This window comes from Kazachstania africana, chromosome 6, assembly GCF_000304475.1.
Source record: "Kazachstania africana CBS 2517 chromosome 6, complete genome".
Taxonomy (NCBI): domain Eukaryota; kingdom Fungi; phylum Ascomycota; class Saccharomycetes; order Saccharomycetales; family Saccharomycetaceae; genus Kazachstania; species Kazachstania africana.
Genome location: NC_018945.1, coordinates 179,435 through 197,800, shown reverse-complemented (window position 1 = coordinate 197,800; position 18,366 = coordinate 179,435). Strand labels below are relative to the sequence as shown.

General features: G+C 35.7%; 8 protein-coding genes across 8 annotated transcripts; 7 read left to right on the top strand and 1 right to left on the bottom strand.

Moving 5' to 3' along the window:
* Positions 1-104: 104 nt before the first annotated feature.
* GAL4 (galactose-responsive transcription factor GAL4) lies at positions 105-2,609 on the top strand (the record flags this gene model as incomplete). The annotated part of the gene is made up of 1 exon (XM_003957786.1): positions 105-2,609. The coding sequence occupies one exon, from the start codon at positions 105-107 to the stop codon at positions 2,607-2,609; it is 2,505 nt and encodes an 834-aa protein (XP_003957835.1).
* Positions 2,610-2,829: 220 nt separating this feature from the next.
* Positions 2,830-6,066, top strand: GYP5 (GTPase-activating protein GYP5; the record flags this gene model as incomplete). Its single annotated transcript, XM_003957785.1, has 1 exon — positions 2,830-6,066. One exon carries the CDS (start codon positions 2,830-2,832, stop codon positions 6,064-6,066), a length of 3,237 nt encoding a protein of 1,078 aa, XP_003957834.1.
* Positions 6,067-6,600: 534 nt separating this feature from the next.
* Positions 6,601-7,333, top strand: RPL36B (60S ribosomal protein eL36; the record flags this gene model as incomplete). The annotated part of the gene is made up of 2 exons (XM_003957784.1): positions 6,601-6,616; positions 7,047-7,333. 2 exons carry the CDS (start codon positions 6,601-6,603, stop codon positions 7,331-7,333), a joined length of 303 nt encoding a protein of 100 aa, XP_003957833.1.
* Positions 7,334-8,930: 1,597 nt separating this feature from the next.
* On the top strand, positions 8,931-9,347 carry ATG41 (Atg41p; the record flags this gene model as incomplete). Its single annotated transcript, XM_003957783.1, has 1 exon — positions 8,931-9,347. The coding sequence occupies one exon, from the start codon at positions 8,931-8,933 to the stop codon at positions 9,345-9,347; it is 417 nt and encodes a 138-aa protein (XP_003957832.1).
* A 759-nt stretch (positions 9,348-10,106) lies between these two features.
* On the top strand, positions 10,107-13,190 carry KAFR0F01000 (uncharacterized protein; the record flags this gene model as incomplete). The annotated part of the gene is made up of 1 exon (XM_003957782.1): positions 10,107-13,190. One exon carries the CDS (start codon positions 10,107-10,109, stop codon positions 13,188-13,190), a length of 3,084 nt encoding a protein of 1,027 aa, XP_003957831.1.
* A 419-nt stretch (positions 13,191-13,609) lies between these two features.
* Positions 13,610-14,170, top strand: YAH1 (adrenodoxin; the record flags this gene model as incomplete). Its single annotated transcript, XM_003957781.1, has 1 exon — positions 13,610-14,170. The coding sequence occupies one exon, from the start codon at positions 13,610-13,612 to the stop codon at positions 14,168-14,170; it is 561 nt and encodes a 186-aa protein (XP_003957830.1).
* A 403-nt stretch (positions 14,171-14,573) lies between these two features.
* On the top strand, positions 14,574-16,325 carry VIK1 (Vik1p; the record flags this gene model as incomplete). The annotated part of the gene is made up of 1 exon (XM_003957780.1): positions 14,574-16,325. One exon carries the CDS (start codon positions 14,574-14,576, stop codon positions 16,323-16,325), a length of 1,752 nt encoding a protein of 583 aa, XP_003957829.1.
* A 301-nt stretch (positions 16,326-16,626) lies between these two features.
* Positions 16,627-17,985, bottom strand: HFI1 (Hfi1p; the record flags this gene model as incomplete). Its single annotated transcript, XM_003957779.1, has 1 exon — positions 16,627-17,985. One exon carries the CDS (start codon positions 17,983-17,985, stop codon positions 16,627-16,629), a length of 1,359 nt encoding a protein of 452 aa, XP_003957828.1.
* Between the last annotated feature and the right edge of the window lie 381 nt (positions 17,986-18,366).

Here is an 18,366-nt window from a genome sequence, read left to right as displayed (position 1 = left end):
TTCTAGCCACCCTTTTTGCTGTATTTTTCTATTTATCTCTTTTTTATATGGTCCAAAGGCTATAGTCTTCATATCCATAGCGGAAAGTGTATTGAATAACTAACATGGAGCAAGCTTGTGATATCTGCAGAGTAAAAAAATTGAGGTGCTCGAAAGAGAAACCCAGTTGTTTCAAATGTTTAAAGAATAATCTCACATGTACATATTCTCCTAGAGCGAAGAGATCTCCTCTGACAAGAGCACATCTAACTGAAGTGGAAAAAAAATTAAATAATTTAACTATACTATTTGGTAAATTGTTCCCTGGTGAAAATATAGGTAATTTAGTTAAAAGATTCAATATCGATTCAAGTAAGAGCGATTTTGATAATGCTTATCTTACTAACAATGAAGAGGATGATAAAAAAATTAATAAGGCAAATGTTACTATACCGATAGATGATTCAGTCGAAAACCTCCTATATGGCTTCGACTGGGAGGAAAAAAATGATAGAGTTAATCACGGCCAGTCAATAATGAAACATATCACTGACAAATCTTATAATGGTTATTTTGGTCCAAATTCAACGATATCTTTATTCAGATCAATAAAAAATTTGAACATAATTATGCTTTTGGAAAATAATAACATATCAAATAAAAATTTATACGGTATTCCCAATGCTCAGATATCAAGCAGCGTCAATCTTACAAAGAAAACTACTATGAAAAGATATATTAGATCATTTTTCGAAAATTTCCATCCTTTTAACCCAATAGTTGATGAAGATTGGTTTATGTCAATGTATACAGATAAAAAGAGCGTTCATTCGAAAAATGAGACACAGTACTGGCAACTTTTAATGAATATAATCCTTACGATTGGTGCATGGTGCCACGAGGGTGAGTCAAATGAAATTGACACATACTATTATCAACATTGTCATAATTTTTTCTCTAACAATGGCTGTTCATTTCTATCAAATGGTTCTATAGATCTACTTATAGTAATGAACCTCGTATCTATCTATCTTTTCTGGAAAAGCAATTTCAATTCAAGTTATCAATTCAATTCAAGCGCCATTAACATGGCTATTTCCTTGGGCTTAAATTATGATTTCAAATTAAATGATAATACGGAGAAATTCAATCAAGATAATCGTCTTCTTATAAGAAGAAAAACAATATGGTGGTCTTTAATTAAACAACAAATTAAACTGAACCTGCTTTTTGATAGACCAAATACTATAAATTCGATGTTTATTCAGACAGAAGTGAGTACTATCGACATGTCAGGATTTAGTAATAATGATTTCTTGTTTTTCAATAATCTAAAATCTAATCTAGACGTTTTCAATTTAGCTTCAGATTTCATGTCAAATCTGGATTCAATGCCAAATAAAAATTCAAAGAGAAGGTTTTACAACGTCAAATCCCACTGCAAAAAAATTATTGCTTTTACTCAAAAGGGTAGAAGTGTTTTTGATTTAAATGATACTTTCAAAATTGATAAAACTTTTGATTTCTTCTTCGATTCTTATAAAAGTGCTTTAACTATCTACATGATCAAGAAATATCTTTTAAACTTGAATGAAATTGGAGATAACGAGTGTTTGGATTTTATCAATGACTCGGTCAATGATTTCATTAATATGGTTGACAACTTTATTTTAGATCCTGAAAATAACTCTTTATTGAGCCCATTTGTTGTCTGGGCTTGCATTTCACATATTTTCCACGTTTCCATCCTACCCATAAAGTTACTTTATACATTAAATGATGCAGCTTCAGGGCAAATGAGTAATAAACAATTTTTGGTATCTTCAAATCAACTCAGAAAATTAAATGAAATGATGACTTACTTAACTGGCAAGAGAAAAACTTACAACTTTGATATCTTTGATGCATTCCGTAACTTATTGGAAAGTGTCTTGTTACAGATCAATCCGAACTCAGCCGTGAATAACAATAATGTAGTGTCTAATGAACATCCTATAAATTATTCTTTGATACCCTTTGATAAAAATAGCCCTAATCCAAATACCCCAGTACTACCAAATGATAGTCCGAAACAGTTGATAGCCAAACTACCATCCCATATACCAATACAGTATCCATCTGAAGCGGAAATATATCATTTTCCCACTTCGGCACATTACAAGCCTGCAAAGAGTTATACTGACCTAATAAACCTTTTATCTGCATCAGCTACCTCCCCAAGCTTAAATTCCATGGGCAACAATGTACCTATATCAATACCTTTCTTCTCACAAACATCGCTAGTACCACCGAAAAATAATACACACTTGCTTCCATCCATGGTACGAGAGAATAATAGCCAATTAGTACCTCCTTCAAAAGAAATAGATGAGCAAGAAATAGGTCAGCAAGGAACGCAATCGCTTGATAAGGCAGGAATAACATCTACAGATACATTGGTTTCAAATTCACCGAATATACTGACCCGATCTCCAAATCAACAATTTAATGGAGGGAATATAAATTGGAATGACAATACTGCATTAAACGCATTAGGCCTAACTGGGGGCCTTTTTAATACTACTACAATGGATGATGTCTATAACTACTTATTTGATGATAACGTATCAAATAGTACAAATAGCAGTTAATATATAATCATGTAACATTTCTCATAGAGCTAGAATAATATCTTTTAATTAATTTATTTTGTAACAGTGCAATTACGTAGTTTTCATATAAAGTTACATACTTACGAAAAAAGTTGCGCGTTTGAATGCTTGGAACAATAATCAGGCAAGATCTTAAATTATATAAACGACACCAACCAAGGTGTATTAGAGCTTACACTTAACAAGAGTACAAAGAACAATGGCTCGTAAGAAACAGAACAAGAAGAAGAAAGCTGCTCAAAAGGCAAAAGAAGATAAGATTGATATTTTGGATGAAAAATCTAAGAGATTATCTGAATCTAGCACAAAAGATGTTTCAGATATAGAAGGATATGAAAGTGCAGAGGCGTATGCTACTCCTGAAGAAATAGGAACAGGGGGCATAGTGGATGATAATGCGGTCGAACTGTCAGTAGAGGCGAATGCAAAAGAAGAGGCGGAGGAAGCAATTGTATCTGAGGATCTTAGTGCTACAGTTGCTGTTAATGATAAACAAGAAGATAAAGAACTACAGCACGAAGATGAGGGAAATGATGCAAGTCCAGAGGCAAATGCTTATGAATTTGGAACTGAAGCGAATTCAAAAATCGACGATGACACAGGACAAGGGGAGTCCTCCCAAAACCAAGAAATTGAGGAATCGCAACATTCTGTGGCTAATGATCAAGTAGCAAGATTTGGAGGCTCTTTGGTTGAGGAAGGGAAGCTCTCAAATGAAGGTTACTCACAGCAAGCCGAACGAACTGAAGGTACTGATATTGCTTTCAATGATGCAATGTCTATTAATGAACAAAGTAACCAAGAAGAGAAAGATGAAGAGAGAGCTGGAAAGCCGATTGCTTTTGAAACCGAAGTGATACCACTGAATGCAGAAGAAAGCAGTGAGGGAAAACAAGATATTGATGTAGAAAAACAAGAGGTTGGCGGCATAGCATCAAATGATGACACCAATATAGAACAATCTCCAAATGAAGAGATCAAGAAAAATACAGATGCTCCTCTCTCAGGAACAGAACTCGAAGTACAAGATGAAGTCACAAGCCTGACCGAGCAGCCAACGCTCGACGAAGGCGAGATTACGAAGACGGACGAAGCTACTACTGCTGTTGATAAATCATCCGCTGCGGATTATATCAATGAAAATGAGTCTACCGAAGAGAATAGACCAGATTTAAATGCTGACCATCCAACAGAAGAGTCAATAGTGACACAACCAGGAGAATATACTGCCCCAGTAAGTCGTATTTTGCCGCCTGTAACATCAACAGCCTCTTCTGTTGTTGTTCCCGTAGATGCTGGATCAAGCACTGAAGCAAGTGAAGTAGTTGCCCGAACATTAAATATAAACGTTGCTAATTCTAGGCCCCCTCCTATTCCCCCACGTTCCTCGTCCAGCGAAAACAACTCTCATGAAGTATATGTAGGAGATGGGAACGATTCCTCGGCGAAGGTATCTCCACCATTACCGTCACGAACATCTCATTCGGGACCAGCTATTCCTCCTCTGCCAAGCAGAAAGGTAGCATTTACGTCCTCGAGATCTAGTAGCGTTTCTCGATCTATCTCTGGTAACGAAAGATCACCATCAGAGACTGTTTTGCGTCCAGTTCCACCAGCACTATCAGAGGAGATGAAATCGGACCAATTTAGAAAAAATTTGGCAAGCTTACAGTCGAATTCTCAAAGTCCTCGTCATGTTTCAAGTCCAATTGAATCTGCGGCAGAAGTTAATTTAATTGTAAATAGATTTCGTGCTACAAGCTATCAGATAGATAGCGAAGTCATGTCAAAAAGGGAAAACATTGAAGCTGGTCAAATTTTATTGAAATCTACGTTCAATACAATTGTTCAGAATGAAGAAAATATAATGGAAGTGACTGAACAAGATGATGATGAATTGAAAAAAATAGCAGATACAGACTGGAGTTTCTGGACAAGAGTTGTTAACGACTTTGGCGAAGTTGCTAATGCAGAATCTGAGCGCTTAGAAGAGGAAATTACAAAAGGTATTCCAAGACAGATCAGAGGAATTATATGGCAACTTATTGCAAATTCTAAGTCCAAAGAATACGAGGATATCTATGAGACTCTAAGTACGACTGAATCTCCACATCAGGCTAGCATAAACAGAGATTTGAAAAGAACGAACTTTGTACCACACGATAAAATTGAGCCCCTCTTGAATATTTTGAGCACGTACTCAGTTTACGATCCAGATGTAGGCTACACTCAGGGAATGGCATTTATTGCCGCACCGTTACTTCTAAATTGTGAAAGTGAGGCTGACGCGTTTGGCTTATTAGTTGTTCTGATGAAAAATTATGGTTTAAGAGAATTTTTTCTTGAGGAAATGCCTGGTTTAATGCTAACATTGTATCAATTTGATAGACTATTGGAAGAAACTTCTCCTGTTCTATTCAACCATTTGACTAGAGAGGGTGTCCGTTCTTCTATGTATGCTACACAGTGGTTCTTGACTCTCTTTGCCTACAAGTTTCCACTCGAATTTGTTTTAAGAATACTTGATGTTGTATTTGTAGAAGGTGTTGAATCTACATTCAAATTTGCAGTAAACTTGATGTTAAAAAATCAGCTACAGATGCTAGAACTGAAATTCGATCAGTTATTAAACTTTTTGAAGAATGAATTATTTGAATACTACCTAAGGGAGAATCATCAAACACGTTCAAAATCAGAAGCTGCGACTCACGTATATCTGGAAAGGTCCGTGACACCACGAAGTCAAAACAGTAATAGGGTAAATAACGAAACCACAAACGACAGTCATTACGATGTCGATTTGTTTGTAAATGATGCTATGGAAGCTGTTCATATTACACCAATATCGTTGGGAAGATATGCCGCCGAGTATGATGAAATTCATCAAATTGAACATCAAAGAGAAGCACAATATGAGGCGATGAGAATCAAAAATCAACAACTACAAAAGGAGGCAACTAAACTTCGTCGTGATTATGCGCAACTAAGCACAGAGCATATAAATATTGCGAACGAACTCATAGAGAACAGATTAAAGATTGAAACCCTTTTAGATGAAAATAATGATTTAAAAGAAAATTTGACTCACCTGGAAGAGCGTCTGCAGGAAGAAATTCAAAAGGAATCAATTCCGAATCCAGATGCTGCATTAAAAAGTGATTTGAAACAAGATTTGGAGAGAACGATGGAAAGAACATCTGAGGTTATGGAGCAGAATTTGGAGTTGAAGGAGAAAATAAAAGTATTGGAGAACTCCATCCTCGAACTTAAGAAATTCAACAAGAAAAGTGCAAGGCAAATATCCAGCATTGAGTCATCTTTGGAATCCTCACCGGCAAATTTGAATGTGCCTGCCAAGGAAAACCAAGAAGTGCCTAAATCACCTTCATTAACAGGGCGCTGGACAGGCTTTAAAAAGGTGTTTAGAAAAGATTGATCGTAGTCACATATTACATAACTTTACCCGTTTATATCTGAAATTCATCACAACTTTCGTTATTCCGTTACCCTCGTTGGAATTTTGTATTTTGCATTTTCGTTTGACTGCCTTACATCCGTACATCTTATATATGGTTCAAATTTTTCATGTAAAAGTTTTTTTGGAGAATGTAAAATTATTTTTCCATTTGAGAAACTCACTGCGTCAAGTCGAAAGGATAATCTCGCGCAGACTGATAGCACTGCTGGGCGTGCACAGCATTACAGTTTCCGCCTGATGCTGTGAACGCTGGAAGGAAGGTCTCGCTAGCAAGGGAAATATCCCAGACAGAGATGTTCCGTTTGCCGACCGATGGATGAGCCGGGACGCAGAGGAAGTGTATGGATTGCGCCATGGAGCACTATCCTGGGATAGAGAGGGAAATCTAATGAAAAATCATATTGAAATGATGAAATAACATATATAATTTTGATAGAGAAATTTTGGTATATATTAGTTCTAAGCAATCTAATCGAAGTAAACATATACAAAATGGCTGTCAAATCAGGTATGTGGATGATACAAGATAGTATAAGATTATGAGAGTTGAGCTACGAAACGTTGAAAAATATAAAAGGTGAAAAGGAAAAATGTGATTTCGAGCAAATGGCATATTACCCAATACAACAGGAATAATTACTAGTTGCGTTCGAACTTAAGTAGAACGATTCATCGAATATGTTCTATTGAAACTATATGGGAATGATTATAGAACTGCGATATGTTGAATTTTTGAAGTATGAGAAAAAAAATTTTTATCAAATACTTGAAAATAAAAGTGGTATAATATTACTTACACTAACAGGAAATACGGGGTTCTCATCCCCCAATCATAGATATGTGAACAAAATACGTAGATAGCATTCAACTGAGCGAGTCTTTATTTTTTTCTTAAAAGGCGTATAATACTAACTAAAAAAATTCTTTTATTATTACAGGTATTGCTGTTGGTTTAAACAAAGGTAAGAAGGTCACTCCAATTACCCCAGCTCCAAAGATCTCTTACAAGAAGGGTGCTTCTTCTAACAGAACCACTTTCGTTAGATCCTTAGTCAAGGAAATTGCTGGTTTAGCTCCATACGAAAGAAGATTAGTCGATTTAATCAGAAACTCTGGTGAAAAGAGAGCTAGAAAGGTCGCCAAGAAGAGATTAGGTTCTTTCAAGAGAGCTAAGGCTAAGGTTGAAGAAATGAACAATGTCATTGCTGCTTCCAGACGTCATTAAACGGATAACTCTTATATTTAAGTAACAAATTTTAACAATTTTCTTTTTATGTTGGGTTTTCTGCACAAAACAAATACTAATAAATATTTTTCATTATATATATTAAATTTTAAAATGAAATAAAATAATTATCAAAAATGTATTAGTTAGAATCTTATAGCGAATGATGTAGATTATACAACGATATTATTTTTAATATTTTGTTCGATGCGGGGACATTCCAAGCTGCAATCTAATTTTGAAAAACTAGAGTACTGACAAGGTCTCTCCAGAGGAAAACAAGATATTTACCGGTAATTGGATTACACAGTTTCTTAAAAATTTATAACAACCTACCATCCCAAGATTTGAAGCAATAGGAATCACTTCTTAGTAGATCACGTTTCAATTTTCATGCACGATATAATATGGAATTGGAATGTGGCTTCGCGTCTGTCATCAGCACCCTTAACGAGATGACCGACCAAGAACATTATGTAATTATCTTGCATGGCAGCATGACTACATCTACATCATATATACACAGTATCGGTGAATTGGTGACCTTGACGGTAGAGTCATTTTCCATATTCACGACGGAAAAACAGGAATGAATCTGCCGTTTGACTCTTTTTTCCCACATTCAGATTCCACGGCCCGGGTGCGAATTGCCGCGGTGTCATGAGAATCTTGGAGAAGCTCGGAGAAGGGAAAAGAAAAGATGACCTCGTGGGTCAATGAGCAATGTCAGCCGTTCTCAATAGCAGAGAAAAGCAAGGTGGAAAGAAACAGTGGGAAATTGAACACACATTTAATGGGGGTGTCAAATTTGACTGCTCACAACGGTGGTGGTGACTGAATGAAACTAAATCACGCTAAATAGAGATTTTTTTACTGTTGAAATAACTCAAGAGGTTATGCGAGGGAAGGACGCAGATTGTACAGCCACATCAAGGGGGAGAAGCAAGGAGTACCGAGATCGCTACGTCCAAATCTGAGAGTAGCGTAGGTGCATAATTTTTTAGTTGAAAATAAACCTATCCTCATTCGTTACATACGCTCTCTAGAGTATTTCGCCGTGGAAATTTTAAAGTTTCTTTGCCAAGATACCCATAACTCAATGTATCAACAACCACAGTACCAGAATATATGTCGTCCGCGTCTTCTTTTGAATAGCAGCGTGGTACTTTTAGGTGTAATTTTTTTTTGTCTTAATAATCACCCGGGATAGTTCCATCTCTTTCTTCTTTTTTCTTTCCATGCGATTGCTCATATTGCGGAAACAGACCGAAACATGGAGAACTTTGAAGAAAACTGTGGATTGACTTGGAGACTATTTTTTTTTTTCCTTCTATGAATCATAATATGTTGGATGACGCATATCGTGTAAATTGCAAAGGTTATGTTTAATTACAATTTTGGATATATATACTTGCCATGTATGGTAGCATCAATATTCTTGTTCCTTCACATTAAACTTATTTTCGTCTTATAATTTACAATAGAACAATAATTATAAATTATACACTTATTTTACTATCACTAGAATAGTATTTCTATTAAAAGAAAAAAAACCAACCAGGTCATACACATATTACAATATATCCACACAAAAGAAATGTCAGTAGCAAGTTCAAATTCATACTACTCAGTACAAGACGAAGATGCTTTATTCCCACTTTCATTCAGTAACAGTCAAGAGACTCCATTGTTATCACACAGCATTACTTCAAATCTAAGTGAATCTTCTTCGTATGAAGATGAGTTACTATTAAATTCTCCACTATTACATCCTCACGACAACAGCTTATACACACATTCAAACAAACCACAAAGTGAAAGCGTGCATTGCACTAATAACGATGATGACGAATTTATGTTCTCATTAGACCAAGATAACTCATACTTCAAGAGTCAAAAGGTACAAGATTTCAGTAACTCGGCTAACAAAGTGTCATACGACTTCGAATCATATCCGGAAGCATTTATGAATGCTGCTCAACAAAATTACAGAATATGGTTATCTTCAGTATAAGATTACCACCTACTAAAATTCATCAAACAATAGGAAAAAAAACCACCACCGCTACTACTACTACTACTACTACTACTACTACTACTAATAATAATAATACCGAAACTCACATTTGCATAACTTGATAAAAACAAGAAAAAAAAGCACAAAAATGACTTAATCAGTCAATATAAATTATATACACATTCATCTCATTATTAATAAGATACGATATTAATATTCTCTCACAAGAATCTTTTTATTTTATATGTTGTCTCTTAATTAAAAGATGAAAATCTACCATACCCTCGAGCAAACCCTAACATAATTCGAGAAAACCTAGAAAATATGCACTCCAGCCCTAGCAGAATATTTCCAATTTGGGAAATTACTGAAAACAAACATCCTAAACAAGTAAGATGAGCGCTCTCATTTTTCCTATAAGAGTAACAGTTTCTCTTTCAATCCAAACTTTTCAGGGGAAAAGAGAGAGAGGCATAACGAATTCGAAAAAGAATCGTATCCTAAATTACTAAACTTCGAATATATACAAATTATATAATATACTACTAATTTTCTTTTAATGGATATAAACCCGATTTTGTAAGTGTCTAAATTCTAAACGAAAATCATCCATACATTAGGTAAAAGGGGCTCTTTGCCATTGTCAATTTGACATTAGAAGTGCAATTCGTATAAGAAGGCATAACGTCAAATTGCGTGTAGTCTGTCATATTCTTGTCATTGCTTGACTCTTAAAACGTACAACTTAATAAAACGATGAACAAGGTAAGAGAGGAATTGGTCGGTTCAACCGTCGAAGAAAAGAAACTAGAAGAGAATAGAACCCATAAAAAATACTGGTATAGATGGGGCCCATATATGAGCGAAAGAAGTTGGGCTACTGTTCGGGAAGATTATTCTGCTGATGGTGATGCATGGTCACATTTTCCCTTCGAACACGCAAATGCTCGTGTCTTTCGTTGGGGTGAAGATGGTCTTTTCGGTGTTTCTGACAACAAACAATTGATCTGTCTTAGCCTGGCCCTATGGAATGGTAAAGATATTAGATTAAAAGAAAGATTATTTGGTTTAACAGGTCATCAAGGTAACCACGGTGAGGATGTGAAAGAACTGTATTATTATTTAGATAATACTCCGACTCATTCTTATATGAAAGCATTGTATAAGTATCCTTTCATGAAGGCATACCCATACGATGAATTAGTTCAAGAAAATGGTAAGAGGGGCTATTTAGACAAAGAATTAGAAATTAATGAAATGGAAGGATATTTTAAAAATGAAAAGGAAAATGATACTCCATACTTCGATGTCTTTTTCGAAATGGCTAAAGGTGATGATAATCCGAATGATTTGAATTTCAGAATCACTGTTCATAACAGAAGTGAAATTCATGCAGGCCAATTGCATGTCGCGCCACAAATCTTTTTCAGAAATACTTGGGCCTGGGATTCAAATATAAAGAATAAACCTTGTTTGAAGAAAGTGACTGACTCATCTAATTTAATCGATGTCACACATCAGAAATATGGAACTAGAAAAATTGTTTTCCAACCTTCTCCGGGGTTCACTGCAGACGGATCCAAACGTGCAGATATTGAACCAAAATTACTATTCACTGAAAATGAACCGAACTTTGTGAAGTTATTCAACTCTTCAAAGAACCCTGCCCCATATTCTAAGGATGCTGTCGAGGAATATGTTGTAAAGGGCAATACAGAGGGTACAGTAAATCCAGATAATGAAGGTACAAAAGCTGCTGCCGTTTACTATTTCCCCAATATCCCTCCCGGCGAGTGTGTCACAATCAGGTATAAATTTACAGATGATCCCGAAAATACCATCTTCAATTCCAACGAGCTATCTGTTATTAATGAGGAAGCCTTCGACACTATTTTTGAGAATCGTAAAGAAGAAGCAGATAACTTCTTCTGGAGAGTTAATCCTTCACCAATCAATCCAGAAATGAGAAACATACAAAGGCAAGCCTTCGCTGGTTTATTATGGACCAAACAATTTTATAATTTCACCTTTGATGCATGGTATAATGGTGACCCAAGTATTAAACCAAGTCCTCCCCCAAATAGAGCCAATGGTAGAAACAGTAATTGGAAACATATTTACATCGATGATATCTTATCGATGCCAGATAAGTGGGAATATCCATTTTTTGCCTCCTGGGATAGTGCTTTCCATTGCATCCCACTTTCCATGATTGATCCAGACTTTGCTAAACGTCAGCTAGACCTATTAACAAGAGAATGGTATATGCATCCAAATGGTCAAATTCCTGCATATGAATGGAATTTCAATGACGTCAATCCACCCGTTCATGCATGGGCTACATATCGTGTTTTCAAGATTGAAAAAAGTTTGTACAACCGTGAAGACTTCGTCTTCTTGGAACGTGTTTTTCAGAAATTATTACTAAACTTTACATGGTGGGTTAATCGTAAGGATACTCAAGGTAAGAATTTATTTGAAGGCGGTTTCTTAGGTCTGGACAATATTGGTGTTTTCAATAGATCAGAACCCCTGCCTACTGGAGGTACTTTGGAACAAGCAGATTCAACTGGATGGATGGCATTTTTCTCTTTACAAATGTTAAATATTGCTCTGGAACTAGCAAAGAGGAATCCTGTTTATGAAGATATTGCGTCAAAATTTTTTGAACATTTCATTTTGATTAGTGACACAATGTCATTCGAATATGCGATTGATACATCACATGGAGAATTTCAAAAAGTTGTCAAACAGAATTTGTGGAATGAGCATGACAAATTTTACTACGATGCCATCTCTTGGGGAGGCCCATACAGGGAACAGCTTCCAATTAGGTCATTAGTGGGATTAATTCCATTATATGCCTCTATGACGTTAGAGTCTAGTTTAGTCAGACAATTCCCTGGATTTAAAAAAAGAGTGGATTGGTTCATCAATAATAGACCGGAAATATTTGGTAGAAATGTTGCAAATATGGCAGAAACTGGCATTGGCGAAAGGGTTTTACTATCTCTTGTGACCAAGGACAGATTGGAGGCAATTCTTACGAGAATGTTGGACGAAAGTGAATTTCTTTCAGATTATGGTATTAGATCACTATCTAAATACCACGAAGTGCACCCATTTAGAATGAATGTCCATGGTAAAGAGTATTGTGTCAAGTATTTACCGGGGGAGTCCGATTCAGGTATGTTCGGCGGTAATTCCAATTGGAGAGGACCTATCTGGTTCCCTACTAATTTCTTAATCACCGAATCTTTACAAAGAATGTTTTTGTACCATGGTCCCGATTTCAAAGTTGAATGTCCAGTTGGCTCAGGTAAATATCTAGATCTATCTGAAGTTGCTGATGAATTAAGTTCACGTATGATAGCCATGTTTTTACCTGACGGCAAAAAAGAAGGTGAACGTGCAATCTACACAGGCTCACAATCTAAATTTCTTTCTAATGATCCCTATTTCAAGAATTATGTCACATTTTATGAATACTTTGATGGTGACACTGGTAGAGGAGTAGGTGCATCGCATCAAGTAGGTTGGACCTCTTTGGTTGCCAAATGGATTAGTGATGTTGGTGCTAATTGCACAAAGGTCACAACTACTGAAAATTCTATCAATACTCTCGTGACAGAGAAGAAGCTTACATTGCCCAAGAGTTCCAAATCGTTCAATGGTTTGACTACGACCAATAGAGACACAACAGCAGGTGTCAAAGCTCATGTTAGTGAAGCTACTACGATAAATAAACTAAAGGAGCAAATGGAACTCTTGAATTTCGATGACAATCGTGATACAGACTTGACGTCCAAGAATCATGCAGAGTTAGCCTGCCATCTGTAGCTCAAGCCCTATATTTAGTCCAAAAATTTGTCTAGACAACTCGCAATATAAATGGACATGTAAGATGTAATAATAACATTCGATAGAACTGATTAATTCTACGAATGTTGTGCAAAGACAGTGTAACAAATGTCTCTTCATCCGATGTCTCTTCATTATGATGATACATGAAGACCCATACACCAGACCCATATTTTCTCTCGCTCTCATTAAAAATCGATAGTGTAGCAGCATTCTTTTGTCGATAGTGGAAGGAAGCTATGGTATATTTTTTGTATTTGTAAGCAGATCGTCAGTCATCTCATCGAACATTTGGAGCTATTTGAACAAACTGGTTTTTATTGCGAAAACTTAATAATTCCATTATCCTGTACATACATAACAAAATAGAAGCCTTTTGATAGCAACAAGAAGTGACGATGTTAAAAGCTGTTTGTAGGCCTAATACTTTGTCAAGAGCAAGTATTGTTCTAAAGAGTCCAAATTTCCGTTTGCTATCTCGAACCATGACAGCGTACCAATTTTCTGTCAGGACTTCTCTGAATAATTCTCTGGTAGTTTCCAACAGCCAGCGAATGCACTTCTCTACAGCACAATTATTGCAGCATGGCCATATCAAAAAACCCGTGCCTGGGGAAGAGTTAAAGGTCACATTTGTGTTAAAAGATGGCTCTCAGCAAACATATGATGCCTGTGAAGGCGAAACGCTGTTAGATATAGCTCAAGGTCATAATCTGGATATGGAGGGTGCCTGCGGTGGATCTTGTGCATGCTCTACATGCCATGTTATCGTTGATCCTGATTACTACGATGCATTGCCTGAACCAGAAGACGATGAAAATGATATGCTGGATCTAGCTTACGGTCTTACTGAGACTAGTAGGCTTGGATGCCAGCTCAAAATGTCAAAGGACATAGATGGAATTAGAGTTGCACTACCTCAAATGACAAGAAATGTCAGCAGCAACGATTTTAAATAAAAATATTCATACATACTGTAAATAATGTCATGTCGCCTTTCATTCTTGAAAAAAATATAATTTCCATTCCATATATCAAATAATTTCTGTGTTATCTTCATTTAAGTGATCAAAGAATGAAGACAGTACGTTGACCTAGACTAAATAGTCATTAAATATCCTCTAAAATGATGCCTGTGCCATGTAAGACGATGACCTCTGGCACAATTCAATTGCAACTCATCTTACTATTTATATGTTTCCCGATTCGGAAAGAATAAATATTAAAAAAAGTTCGAGCTATAACACAAATTGCTCGAACACACAAAATTATTCTAACCTACTTAGCATATCATCAGTTGTACTCTGTACTACATCAAGCTGAAGTGTCCTGAAAGAAACTCACTTGATAGGATTTCTGGAAATGAACTCAAATGTCATTTTAACGGCAATAGCAAACGGAGGAACAGATGCACACATTTTGAAGAAACAAAGGATACTCAGCGAGAATAAAGCCATCAAGAAAGTATCTAAGGACTCCAAATCAAGATTAAGTAACGAACAGGTGGCAGAAATCTCAATACGTAAACAATTTGAAAGAAATTTGATTAAAAAAGGTGAAAAATTACATGGGGTGAATGCTGAGACAAACTGGAATATAATCAGATATCAAACCAAATTAATCCCTGATTTGAACTATGCCATAAAGAAAAAAGAATACGTGCTTTCCAAAGTAATAAGTGATATCAGAAAATTAGATGACGATATTCTTAGATATGAGGAGCAAATCGAGAAGCATAGTGACAAATGTATCCTAGATTATAAAAGGCTAAATGCTGCCTTTGACGACGAGATTAAAAAATCTGAAGATCAGTTCAAGGAACTTATCGCTGACCTAAGATTGCAAAAGAATAAAGAAATTGATGAACTCGAAAAATTAGAGCCAAGAGAACAGCTGATAAGGGAAATCGATGTTCTCAAATCCAATATGTTGAAACTTGAAACAAAATCCATTAAATTAGAAAATTCGAACAATAAAAAGTGCAGCGAGGAAGAGTGGTCACTATTATCTTCTTTGGAGGGGTTTCAGCAAAGGAAGAATAAGATACTAGATGGAAAAAGAAAGATCAACGAGAAATTAAAGAAAGAGAGAATGAAATTAGCAAGAAGAATGGAAATCAGAGAAAAAGATCTTTCCCAGTTGACGTCCAACATCGGTTCTCTCGAAGAAACTGTCAGAGGGTTACAAGAGCAAATTAACATGTTGGATGAATTGAGTGCACCAAAAAGAAAAAAATTATTAGAATATGAAGATGTTCTTGCCGTTGAACAAAAAGAAAAGAGCTCACTGTTGGAATCAGCCTATAACTATGAACAATCTATAACAATAAGCCAGGAGAAACTGAAGTACGAAAGATTACAGAGAAAAAGGCTCGAATGTTCCATTGACGATTTTGAGGGACCTGTAAGAACATTTTTCTATTTTGAACCTTCCCTAGCTGGCTACAATGTGCGTGCTGACTTTGGGGACTATACCATCACTACGAAAGGAAACGAAACATATGCACTCTCAAGAATTTTGACGAGCGAAACGGACACTATAGAGGATATATTGTCACAAGATTACAAACTATTCCACGATAAATGTCTTCAAACCCATGAGGATTTTTCTTTCATAACAATATCTACACAACCCTGGGTAGAATTGCGCAAAAAGTTTCTAAACTTCATAAGCATTACATATGGTGAAATATTCGAGATCGAAACCATACAGCACTCAGTTGAACTATCAAATAGGCCTGATGATAATCCTTTTATTGATTCGGAAAACAGTGCATCAATTTCTAGTAATGAACTTAGAAACGTAGGCATTAAAAAAATAGATGAATCCTCTGAAACTCCTCTATCTGGGTTAGATATTTTTGAAATTAACTTTCGAAGTGGTGACGATAATAATATTGTCAAAGAATATTTCTTTCAAGTCCAAGATACTGCAACGATAGAGGGATTACAAAAACTGGTAAGTGAAAGGAAACCTTCAAAACAGTCAGAATACGTAACTTTTATCAACAAACTGTTGAAAAGCACTAAATCACTTTTTATATTTAATGTTGAGCATTCTAACCTTCAAATGATGCTACAGCTTTCCAAATCTCTTCGGGAAAATAATCATTGAGAAAACGACAAACATAGAGGATGCGTCATCATTGCCCCTCATAGCTACACTTTTCTCGTCTGGGTTTGCATATATGCAATTGAGATACCATCCAAATAGTATAAACAATGTATATAGTTCAAAGAAGCAAACTGCCTTGTATTATTACAATTAAATATCAATAAAAAGAAATCTAAAAATCTTTATTTCAATGAGGGAAGCGTTCGTTGAAAAGAATCCGGCTTTGGTACGTATCAGCCATACTTATAAAATGAGACCAGTCACTTGAGTATAGAAAGAGAGAGGTGATGCTTCTTCATATTTATTCTTCGGTCAGAATGTCTTTTATTAACCAGTTCAATTCCTCTCTCGTACCAACGTTTCTATCATTTAATGGAGTAAACAATGGCTTTTCTTTTGAGAACTCAGGTAAATCGTCTATTTGACTTTTCATTATCACAAGTTCATCATCGTTCACTAACCCGTTAGTAGTTAAATTATGGTAAGCTCCTGATGTCGGCTCAACGAGGTTCGGTAATATAGATAACGCATTATAAATATCTTCATTGGTCAAAGAAATTTTAGGGAATTGTGAAATCTTATCTATTTTATTACCATCATCTGCAATCGCAAGATCGGAAACTGCATTTCGTTCTTTATTTAAATCGGCAACTGGAACATATACGCCGTCATCATTCAAGTCATAATAATCAGAATAACGTTTCTGTCTGTATCTAACAGAGTCGATACCGTATTCAATAATGCTCTTCAGGAAATGATCAAGAGCATTTGAAACCATATCAACGCATCTTGTATCGATAGTCCCGACCAAACCATTTTCTCTTGCGATACCAGTCATCTTCAAATATAAAGAATCAGAATCTGGTAAGGAGAAATTATCTGTTGATAAAGGTGCGTTGAATCCATTCATTATATCTTGTGACCATTCTAATGGAGTCTTGAGATTATTTGCTTTAACTCTCTTCAATGTTTCAGGGTTACTCACCGTTGGAATCTTAGGAATATTATTCAGTCTGTTCTGTAAAACAGTACAATATATGAAACCTCTCTTACCGGCTTCTTTTGTTATTAATCTTAGCCTATTACGATCACTTGTTGGCAATGACATGACAATTTTTTTATAAGTTTCAATTTGAGAATTATGCTTAACGACTCTCTTTTGAATATTTCTATTCAACGAGCCACTACCATTTGAGAATCCCCATGACTTATTGCCATTAGAACCTGAATGATGATCGAAATCACCTTTCAAACCCAAAGGAGATTCTTTCAATGAATTAGTCATTATTCCCAGTAGTAATTGATTATGAAGTCGTATCAGTTTAGAACGAGGTACATCGTTAATATTTTGGAAGATATCATTCAATTGATTTAATAGCTCTTTTCTTGATAATTTACCCAGTATAAACAGACTAGTAATCTGTGCATACTTGGCCCAATGCTCTCTACCAAGAAAGGAAATGAACTGTTCTATCATTACGCTCAAATCCAGTCTTTGACTTAAATCTACCTCATCTCTATTTGATTCTTCGATAAAATTCAATGATCGTTCGTTCTTGACATGTGTTGAACTATCATTTGCAGAACTCGTCATGCTGTGAGTTATAGATAACTCACCTGGAGTCATTGATTTTGGCTGTTTCTGTATTAAAGACGACATTGAATATATTTGAGCTTAATATTTTGAGGTAAACAGATCACGTGCTAAGTAACTGTTTTCTTCACACTTTTTTATTAGAGGATGTACGAGAGATAGAATGAGTAGGACCAAAAAAAATGGCAGAGGTGAACAGCAGATACCAGATTATGGAAGTGAGTGATTGAAAATGGTGAAATCAGTAGAGAACTTTTGTCTCTTCGAGATAGGCTTTCTCTCTTTGCTTTGCGATACTATCCAAATACAGCTACCTTACCAATTTTACATTCGACTTTCTGGCCTTCTTTTTTTGAAATTTCCCAGCGAGAATTGAAAAAAAACAAAGAATGGAGTGTTACCCTCAGTGGATACAAGGCTAGATAGAATGCAATATGGGGGGGAGTA